At 37.8% G+C, this 11,247-nt stretch overlaps 3 protein-coding genes across 3 annotated transcripts; all 3 read left to right on the forward strand.

The window, feature by feature from the left end:
- Positions 1-1,600: 1,600 nt before the first annotated feature.
- On the forward strand, positions 1,601-2,749 carry nppal (natriuretic peptide A-like). Its single transcript, XM_088329873.1, has 3 exons — positions 1,601-1,718; positions 1,795-2,096; positions 2,686-2,749. Exons 1-2 carry the CDS (start codon positions 1,635-1,637, stop codon positions 2,092-2,094), a joined length of 384 nt encoding a protein of 127 aa, XP_088185999.1. The 5' UTR covers positions 1,601-1,634; the 3' UTR covers positions 2,095-2,096; positions 2,686-2,749.
- Positions 2,750-4,271: 1,522 nt separating this feature from the next.
- Positions 4,272-5,006, forward strand: nppb (natriuretic peptide B). Its single transcript, XM_088329874.1, has 2 exons — positions 4,272-4,626; positions 4,746-5,006. Exons 1-2 carry the CDS (start codon positions 4,513-4,515, stop codon positions 5,004-5,006), a joined length of 375 nt encoding a protein of 124 aa, XP_088186000.1. The 5' UTR covers positions 4,272-4,512.
- Positions 5,007-7,143: 2,137 nt separating this feature from the next.
- On the forward strand, positions 7,144-8,944 carry nppa (natriuretic peptide A). Its single transcript, XM_088329726.1, has 3 exons — positions 7,144-7,254; positions 7,330-7,651; positions 8,940-8,944. The coding sequence occupies exons 1-3, from the start codon at positions 7,144-7,146 to the stop codon at positions 8,942-8,944; spliced, it is 438 nt and encodes a 145-aa protein (XP_088185852.1).
- Positions 8,945-11,247: the final 2,303 nt, after the last annotated feature.

Here is an 11,247-nt window from a genome sequence, read left to right on the forward strand (position 1 = left end):
TTTGATCTGTGCAGCCCTTTGAGACACTGTGATTAAGGGCTATACAAATAAAAATAAACAAACATAAACATCTATCTTTCTACAGAAACCATATTAAAAAATATATTAATTTCCCCCCAGCAGTGGTTAGGGTGTCTGCGGCACATTTTTGATGGGTTTTCATGGGATCAAATCCAGCTACCAGCCTTCCTGTGCGGAGTTTGTCTTCTGGGCACTTCGGTTTCCTCCTACATTCCTAAAACATAATTTGCAGGTTAATGGGCCGGACCAAATTGTCCCTAGGTGTGAATGAGCGAGTGAGTTTTCTCTCTCTGTGTGCCCTGCGACTGGCTGACAACCAGTTCAGGGTGTCCCCTGCCCACTGCCAGAGGACAGCTGTGATGGGCTCAAGCACCCCCGTGACTCTAGGGAGGATAAGCTTATGGATGGATGGATGTGTTTTCTCAAATTGAAAACATTTTTGGAAAAGCGCCAGAGAGCTGCTCCCCAGTGCTTAAGAGCCATATGTGACCCCCGACCCATGTTAACGTCAAGGCCCGCTTGCCAATTCCAAAAGATAAAATATAGGCTACTGATGGTGCCTATATGATACCGGCTCATTTCATTTAATGTTCAAAATCCATTGTTGTCTTCTCGCCTTATTTTGAGTGTCTACTAAAGTTTTCTATTTAACACTGTCAAAAAGTTCTCTATCAATTAAATTATGCGCACAAGTTGGATAAGAGGGAATTTGAGTCACTGTGGTCGTGAACGGATCCAACTCCATACCTCTTTGCAAGTTTTAAATCCATTCATGTCTTTGCGCCTCATTTTAAATGTCTAATAAGTTTATACTTAACACTGGAGAAAAGTTGTCTAGACGGTACAATCATGCACACAATTTAGTTGAAAAAAGGAAGCTTGCACCACTGTGGTTATGAACCGAGCCAACTCCATTCTAGCCTCCCCTCTGTTTTTTTGATGCAGGCTACCAACGTAGAGAGATTTTTATAAAGAAACATCTAAAATTCAGTATACTCTATGGCGGTTCCTCCAGAATCATAATCTTATCCTTTTCTTATTGATAAGAATTGTTCATTGTTATTACTTGGTTTGATTGGTTTTGTATTTTAAGTTCAGTGCTATCCGTCATTTAATAAATGCAACAATGAAAGGTGCAGCATAGCTTTCATAGACTTTGTCATGAATCAATTCGTAATTTCATTTTCATCAAATTTCAGACGTACTTCATTATTTTCAATATATGTTTATTTGATCTTCTCTTGTGTGTGTGCACGTGGGACATTTTGGAACAACGTACACTGTATTTTCGATTGAGTTGTTTCATGTTGACAGGCATCATGATCATTTGCTAAGTGGGTGGGCCTTTGGCTGCCGTCCAAAAGGCGAAACATGATTAAAAACGTCATCGAGATCCTCACTGGCTTGTACTTGAATGTCATTAAATAAGTCCATCTTTTCAAACTGAACCTTGAATGTACTCCCACTCTCCTAAACATTAGTCACACATCATTAATTTGCCAGGCCCGGTGACGTAGTAAGGTCGGCTATAAAAGCTTCACCTGGCCACACTGAGTACCACAAGAACACCGAGACCCGAACACCCCGAATCTCTCTCCATCAGAAAAGAGAAGATGAACCTGACAGTGTCACTTTGCTGTTTTCATCTACTTTTAGTGCTGGATTATGTTCGAGGAAAACCAATGTCTGATTTACAAGTACGTTCTCTTCTTATTCACTTGATGAAGAGATTTGTCTCATTTTGTTTCTTTCACTTCTTTACCTTTCCATCAGAGCTTAAAGCAGATTTTAGAAGAGATGAACGACCTTCCTCTCCACTCTTCAGACGAGATGCAAGAGGGAAACGGCGATGCCGAGGAGTCAAAGAATGGAGCTCTAGAGGGGCAACTGTGGGACTCCCTCGACCGCAGCAACTCGGCACTTGAGGCTAAAGGAAACGTCCTCGCCATTCTCTTCAAAGACTTGTTCCGGACCTCCAAGCGGAACTGGGGCAGATTTCGAAAAGGCGGGCTGAGGAGCTGCTTCGGAGTCCGCCTGGATCGGATCGGCTCTTTCAGCGGGTTGGGATGTTAAGGGTGAGGAAGCACACGATGTTGAGATCTACATTATGCAATATATATTAATATACAGAATTGCAATGAATCCCCAAAATGCTTTTTGGTTTGTTCATTAGTTACATATTTTTTTTAAATAACTCCTATATAAAGAGTAATCATTTTCTAAATATGTCAATATTAGACTTATTGATGCTTTCATGGAAAAAGAAAATTTGCAAAATTATATTTTTGTACGTATAATAATAATAATTTTTCATACTCTTGAAAAATAATTTTGGAGACATGTTTTTTCGCCCAACAGCAACAATATAGTATCTCTGGTGATCCTATAACACATTAATACCAAATAAACTTTTAATATTAATCTTCTTTAACATATTTATCTAAAATAAACAAAATATACATTTTTGAAATTGTTATAAAACAATCTTGTAGTATTTGTTCATTTTCAGATAATAATTGGTAAAGCAATTAATGTTCTGGATGTTTCTCACAAATCCATCCATCCATTCTGTTTGTATGACCTGCATATGAAAATGGAGGTGCTGGAGATGGGAAACCTTCTAATATTTGCTCTTTTTTCTATATTCTGTTCTTCTGTCAACAGGGGTGCGTGTAATGACGGTCCATCAGAAAACAATCTATATCTGGCACTCTGCTTGACAAATTGCTGTATATTTTGATAGAGTTGTTGTGAAGCAGCCTGATTGTAAATGTATTTATTTATTTGTATTGTATAAAAGCTTTAATTATATTGTGACTGAGTAAAAAACATTTTGCATACAAGTGGGGTTGTCTGTGTTTTAGTCAAAAATTATATATTTTTTGCAGTGGTAAATCGTTTCATAATAGTTGATTAGTTTTTAAATTCAAGAAAAAAACAATAATATTCAGTGAAATCAGGTAAGCAAGTGTACATTTTGAAAGTAGACATAATAATATTCTTTACATTCTGTCTTCTACAGCTCTAAATAACATCCCTATTCATATTGCATTTGCATCAGTGCACTATTCCAACCTTTTTATTTCACCCTTATAAGGAGGCCATTTTCCACTTTGCTGTCGACTGAAGATGACATCATAGTTGCTCAGGGCTCAGGTAATGAATGACCAATGCCACTTCAGCTGTTTTTTGTAGTTGAACAATACTTTGTTACGGCCTCAGGCTCCGGAAATTTGAAATGCTATTCTCAGTCTGCATTAGCTAGCATACAAAAAAAAACTACAAGGAAATGAAGTAAACATGCCCTCCACATTAATCTAATTATTTGAGGGATTCAGCAGGTGACCTATTTGCAACTTCAATCACATTTTATGAATATTACTCAAAATTAAAGAGTAAATAAATAAAATCAATAGCTTTCCCTTTCACGCTGCTGGGAGATAACAATAAATACTCCATGGTTTAATTTTATAGAAAATGTTATTACAACATTTAGGAATTTTAGCCTCTGGTAAGTCTTCACTTTGATAGACTCAAAATAAGGTGAAAATACATCAATGGATTTTGAACTTGCAGGGAGAAACAGGGAGCGATGCCTTCAAATAAGACAATTCAATTTCCCATTTCTGCCTTGCCCCACTGAACCTCCTCTTTTTTGTTAAATATTCAAGGTTACAAAAATCAGATAAGGGGTGTTCTAATCACAGAACAGCAACTTGATTGGCCGATGGCAGATTGTGTAATCGCCAAAACAACGAACAGCAGTGCGCATTAATTGTCAAAGTAAGGAACTGGCATCTATAAAATGTCAGTTGAATTTGTCCAATGCTAAAAACAGAATAAACATCACCCTCCAACTTAAGTTTAGTTCTAAAATCGTTTGTGACAAAACATTCTGAAACCATTGACGTTAGCTGTTTGGTTTTCTTTTTTGATTTCCAGTATTATAAATCTTACACAACCATAAACAATCCTTGCATTCAAATTCTTACTCTATATTTTCTCGCCACCTAATCTAAATACTTGCCTCTGGTGCACCATGAGCCCACTGGATTTTTAGATTATATTGGCCTGGCACCCAGTCTGTCCATGTTCAGGCTAGCACCAAGAGTCACATAAATAAAGTAACTCTCTCTCTATCTCTGGCTCTCTCTCCTCTCTTCTTACTACTTCATGTGACAGTGCTACAACAATATCCCATGTTGGGGGCTTGTCTGAAGACAATGATCTGTTCCGGGAAGCTTAGGCATATGTCATAAGAATGTCTGAATGCCCCACTTCTGAGACACAACCCTTAAACGTATCCGTTCCCGACAGCTCGCGTTATCAGGACCGGGTGTCAGGTATGCAAGTCCAATTCCTGGCATACCCTCCTGGATTGAGCCTCTGTATAAAAGAGCAGACGTTGGTCCTGTGGCTCTATGTAGAATCCACAAAGGAAATAATAATCAAAAAGCCTTGAACAGTGCCGAAGATATTTGAAAAGGGACAATGCCTTCCTCTTCCTTTGTTGCCTGCAGCCTTCTCCTTGTTTTGAAATTTCAGGTTTTTTGCGCGTATCCTGTCAGCACCAGCTTTACTTCCAATGACATGGATGTCTTAAGGGTATGATGATGTTTTGTAATTCTAAATAGTTACATTTATTTTCAATCCTGCTCTGCGCATGAACTTAAAATCATTTCCTGCCTAAAATAAAATTTCAAGAGACCCCCGGCATGTTGCAGGTGTTCCTTCACAGACTAGAGGAGTTGCTTCCAGAGCAGACCAAGATGGAGACTGTCGAAACACCCGAGGACGTAAACATAAAAGCCGAAGGACAACAGCAATGGGACGCTTTGGACGACGCATCAGTAAGAGAGTTTCTCTCTGCCAAAAATCTGAAGAGCGTCCGCAGCGACTCCAACAGGAAAACCTCTGGTTGCTTTGGTCGCCGGATGGACAGGATAGGATCCAGAACTTCCCTAGGCTGCAACAACGTTGGTTAACAAGGTAAATTGATGACTCAAAAAAAAAAAAAAGATTTTATTGTGAAGTTGTAAAAAAAGGGAAAACATTCTAATGTTTCTTTCAATGTGTTCTTTTTTAGATCCCAAATGAGGATAAAGTCTTACCATCCACAACATTTTGGAACTGCTGCCAGAATTCTTTAGTAATCACTTGATATTTATTAAACCCTTAATCTAGTTTACGTTCTTTGTGCCCAACATGTTTATTTATTTATTTATTTAAATGTTTCGAAAAGAGTTTGTAACCCTGGATGTCTCAATAAACGTTTACAACTGCAGATTACTCAAGTTTGACTTCTTATTTCACATTCACATAGGACACACAAATAATGTCAGTTAACATTGCATTTAAAGTATGCTTTTTGATTCTCTTTTATTAAAAAACAAAACAAACAAATGAGAAATGTGCAGTCAGTTTACCACACAGATTACAATGATATTGCAACTTCAAGTTCTTTCTCATGTTTGCTTTTCTTTTTTTTCCTCTATAGTTAAAAAATAAAACTCAGGACAACTATTAGTTACTTTCTTGATCCGTCTGCTTTTATCATGTTTTATCATCTTGTGTTCCTAAGAAAATGTACCACTAATTGTGATTGTGTTTTCACATTCTCCACCAATAAACATGATTCTTGATACAATTCTCAATTTTTTGACCCCTTTCACTTGTATTAAACATGATTATTATTATTCTTTCAATATTTATGTGCCAAATGCAGGCACGTAAACTATAAAATGGTTTAGATGTACATATGCCATTCCAGAAAATAATTGTGAATTCAGACATTGTTTTATCTAAGTTAAGCATCAATAAAAAAAAAAAAAATCAGGACCACGGAGAGCTCACACAGAAGATGTTTAATATTGTGTAAGAAAAATATATTGGCATACTTTTTTAAATTTCTATTTGTGACAATTGATGACTTTGTTTATCAAAGATTATTTGCATTTTTTTTCTTTTCATAATTACAAAGGACCAATATCAGTAAGGCTTGTGGCCAACATGGCCAGCATAGTTTGAAAAGGGTTCTTCAAATAATGGTATTTTTATCTAGATATCTAACATATATTACATGTTTAAGTAGAAGTAAAATCATTTTTCTCAGACAAAAATTAGAGAAATAATAAAGACGTTAAACTGTAATTTAAAATATGATTCATTTTATATTCTGTTATTTTTACAGAACTTAGTCTTGTATAAGAAACTATTACAGTTACAGAGTTACAGAGAATATGACTATGTATATGTAAAAGAAATGAAACTAAACTTAACACAAATAATCTTGTATTCAGAAGATAATCTACCATATGGACTATTCAATATTTGGCTCACAAGCCACATGCGAATGAATGCCAACATATAAGCGGCCTCGACCATTGTGATTTAAAATCTGGAGGTACCTTATAGGTTTCCAAAATTTTAGAAATCCCTACAGTATTGGAGAAAGTGAATGCAACTCTCCTTGTAGTTTAGCAGAAGTCTTCCCACATATGTCTTGAGGGGGATACCGGTGCTAACAAAATATTGAAATTTACCTTTAAATTTTGAAAGGTTCATTTACCAAGCGGCATTTGGAACATTGACAGTGTGGTTTTGATCAAATCGATTGAAATGCTGTTAAATGAGTAGAAGAAAGTCAAAGACTGATGATTTTTTTTTTTATCCAATTATTAGTTGGTTGCTGGGCGCATCATGCCGGGACCGGTGATATTACTTTATCGTAAAATTGGCCACAACTCATCCCTGATATCGAATACATAATTCTCAGGTCCAATAAATCTCCTACAGCAGAAGATCCCAGTTTTACCCTACTATGGTGTTTGTGTGCTTGCAGAGGGTATTCCTACCACTCAACTCCATAGGTGAGCTCACAGGTTTTAGATGACTGCCGAGGTCACACTTGGATGGGAATGGCGATGGCGCACAGACACAGCAGTCACTTCCAAGCACCACTTCAACGTACATCCGACTTATCGTGCCGAAGTGTTAGAATGCACTTGAGGTAATAGAGGAGAGGGGAGGAGTCATTGATGCCTTTGACTTATTATGTACGCAGTCGCGCATATATTAGCAGCGTGGAAGTGACTGTTATGTGACTTGCACTCAGGGAATAACATGAAGGCTGTGGTCCTGTTGGGCCTGCTGGCACTTTTGTGCCAACAAACATCGGTTAGTGGCCACGTTTTGGGAAGAACGTCTTCTTCTGACGATTTGGCTGAGCTCAAGGTAAGCGATAAAAGCCGCATGCCAATTTATGTTTCATCGCAAACCTCACTTGCGCCGTTGTTACATGCACAACAGTCTTTGCTGGAGCGCTTCGAGGAGAGTCTGGCAGAAGCGGCTCAGGGAGAAAACCCTGAATTGGACTATATGGCCACGAACCAAGACCAGGAACGCAGCCAGGCCAACCGAGGATGGAAGGCGGAGCAGCAGGAAAGAGGGCAAGAACCTGCGCTGGCGGAACCACCGCAAGTGGCGACTGAAGGCCAGAGCTGGGCCTCTGCTCAGAGGAACCGCCTGTTGGACCTGCTGGTAACGGCCCGAAAGCGAGCATCGGGTTGCTTTGGTGCCAGGATGGACCGGATAGGAAACGCAAGCGGCTTGGGGTGCAACACTGCTAGAGGTGAGTGCACAAGGAGAGATACTGGTCAAACATTTTTTAAGATTATGATTTTTGGATTCACTTATAAAATGTGTACCCAGGCAAATATACGAACCGTTTGTTGTAGTTAATTAATACAAGTGCTCTTATTTTTCTTTCTTTAATTATCTACATACAGTAGGTGTATGTAAGCCCATTTTACGCAACTATCACTCCAGTGTTCTAACAATACATAGTGGTATCTAATTGAATTAGAAGGCTAACAGATGATTAGACAATCGTGTTGCAATAATGTTAGCGCAATTGAAACCAGTTAAGCTGGTTAAATAAACTATAAAATTGACTGTCCTTTGAGCCAGTCGAGTATCTGGAGCATCACATTTGTGGGTGTGATTAAACTTTCAGAACGGCCAGAAAAACTTACATTTAGTGTGAAACTTGGCTGTCTATTCTTGCTCTAAGAAAGAAAGGTTATTCCATGCTACGAATTACCAAGAAACTAAAGATCTCCAACAATGGTGTGTAGTACTCCCCTCAAAGACAGCAAACACGGGCTGTAATCTGTGTTGAAAGAGAAGTGTCAAGAAGAAAGAGCCAAAAGAGTCTCATGTTTAAGAATTAGAAACCTTAAATGTCCCCAACCAGCAGATTGTCTCAATAGTAGCTGCAAAACACTGGTTTTAGCATTAATAGTAAAGAGGTGACTCCAAGATGCTGGCCTTCAAGGCAAAGTGGCAGAGAAAAAGCTACATCTGAGACAAGCCAACAAAAGAAAGACATTCATTTGAGGAAAAGAACATGGACATTGGACAACTTGTTGGATTAAATTATGACTTTTTTATGGGGTCCCAAACTTTTGAACAGTAGTGTATGTCGGGTGAAAAGGAACCTCCAAAATATTTAGAGGATGTGGCTTGAATATAGAAATGGTCAGCGTTTGCCAATCCCTACACCCTATGCAGTTAAAATGACACAATTAGACTACTGTCCTTCTAAACAGATCACCGGTTAGGTAACACAATAGGATTGTTTTGCCTAAACTTTTAATTTTTTTGTGCTAGACCAGTAGAATGACTGCGGATTTTTATAAGAACACAGTAACTCCACGTTTGTTTATCTTCAGGAAAAAACAATACCAAAATAATCAATGTGCAGACATAGTTGTTGACATAACACTAGTAAAGGACACATGCTTGCAAAATCCATACCAGAATGATAATAATAACATTTTTGAAATAGTACAAAAATTGAGTGCTTATACTTCCGCACTGTTCTCGCTAATCAAATCCTCTCTGTTCTTTTTTTTCAGGATAGGCTGAATCTTCTTTTGGATACAGTTTTCAATCGTATGTCACTGTTAGCTAAATTTTATTCATTTCTGAAATGTGTTACATGTTTGTGGGTGTTTGTATTTGTTTGCATCCGTGTATATTTTAATTCAGTGTCTTTCTTGACAAACGGCGAAGATAACAACAAAACACACCATGTCTGCATGTAAGTTGCTCCCAAAACTCAAATTAAAACCTCTTTTACAGACTCCTGTAGTTTCAGAACAATTTGTCAACTTCAAAAAGACATTGTGTATTATCTAGCGTCAACAAAACAATATTGATTCGAATAATGAGCAAAAATACATTACTATCATACAAACATTCACTATTTTAAATGCTCGCGTAGGTCAACACATGTGTATTTATTTTATACAACACTAGGCTTATTTAGAGGGAGCTGACATTGCCCTCTGCCATCTTACTGCTAGGTGTACCCCAAAAAATCTTGTAAAAGGCTGGACAAATAGGGGAAATAGTGCAGTTTGTTCACTTTTAGTCTCCAAAGTTTGTAAGCTTCCTTGCACGTTTTAGCACTCATTAAGTGGTCAAATATGACTCAATGTTACTGTAAATCAAAAGCAAAATATTGTTTTACATAGAAACAAATCATTGTACCAGATGTTTTTTATACAGCTTCAGTTTTGAAATTACATTACTTTTACAAAAAATAATTTATGGGTTGAAACAGTGGTGCCCAATCTGTGGCCCATTTTTTATGGTTAAACTGCCCGCAGTAAAAGCTCAAAACGACGTATTCTACTAGTACATTTGGTTGCCAATCTGTAATTATTTCCTAAATATGAAAAAGTAGAACCAAACTTACAATTCAACCAGTAACCACAAAACTGTTCATAACACTGTGATGAATAAAGATATTTTTCAAAAACAATTCATTTTTCTCAGTCCTGTGTCAAATTTTAACTATATTAAAATTGTCACTGTTTTGGTTTTGTGATAAGAGGTGTATTTTTAAACTTTGTTCAGTTGAGGGCCAGTTTCTGGTTCCTTCCCGAGTCCTCACCACTACCGAAATCTTACCAACAAAACCCATTTTTTCTTCTATTACGTTTTAAACTTAATGTATAAATGATCTGAAATCGGTTAAGGTTTATTGTGTGTGAGTGTCAATTAAGCATGTTGAAATATTAAAAAAAAACGTTTTATCTTTAATCTTTTTGAATGAGAACCTCATTTGGCCGCTGTCTGCACCAGGCTTGGGCATTGGCCACCAAGGTTCTCTGGTTGCTTGTTAAGCTGGGTCTGGGTCAGGACCTTTTTGGTTGAGTGCGGGCCAGGATTTGGTACTCTGCTGCTCGTCTGGCCGGGCCTCTTGATTGGCTCAAAAGGAAATCTTTTGGCCTCTTGTAAGTTAGACCTCTTGTTTTCTCGCTGGCTTCTTGAAAACTGATTTGCAGTTTCTCATGCACCCTGTCTCATGTCTCCGGTCCGACCGGCCTCCTGGGTGGGAGTTGTTACGGCAACCTTTGATGTGCACATGTGAGATAACGCCCTACCAACCCACATTTACTCAGTATCTGCCAGATAATTAAATCAATGTAGTTGAATTAAAACACAGTATTCAATTCACATGTTTGCACATTTTTTGATCATTTTTAGACATTACAACAGGTAGATTTACATAACTAATGCTTGTCTGTGGAGTCAGCTTAAGTTATCACGTTTGCATTGCAGAGGAGGAGGGGAAGAGAGAGAGAGGGAGAGGTAGGTGGATGTGAAGGGAATGGGGGGGTAGCAGTAGCTTTTTTTCTGCCTGAAAGAACAATACTGTCCCGGAGTTCAGTCCTCTTCAACAATGATACTGTATTATATATTGAAATCAAATAACAAGCCATTTTAGGCCCGAATATGTATTGAACAAATGAAAGTACAATATACTGTACCTGTAAACATTTATTATTATTTTTATCAATACCTGCTCTCTTCTAACAAGTTTAGCCAATCAGAATGCAGAACACAATGCAAGAGGAAAATCCTTGAACTAGCGAGACTGTGAAAGGTGAACCGGGTTACACATATGTTGTTTCATTATGGCTCATGGTTCATAGATCCCTTAAGGCACCACTGAGGACACAACTCTGGACAGCTACCGAAAAAAAATTAGAAATTCTGTGATGTGTAAGCGACTATAAATTGACGTCCTCTCGAAGGAAAAACTTCAATCCACAAAAAAAAAAGGTCCACCATGGCTCTCAGGTATTCATTTACATTAAGACCAGAAAATAGACCTTTTTTTAAAGACTTTCGAAGTACCAAATAGTGGCAAAG

Source organism: Urocampus carinirostris, chromosome 3 (assembly GCF_059441175.1).
Source record: "Urocampus carinirostris isolate Australia breed hairy pipefish chromosome 3, RoL_Ucar_1.0, whole genome shotgun sequence".
NCBI lineage: Eukaryota > Metazoa > Chordata > Actinopteri > Syngnathiformes > Syngnathidae > Urocampus > Urocampus carinirostris.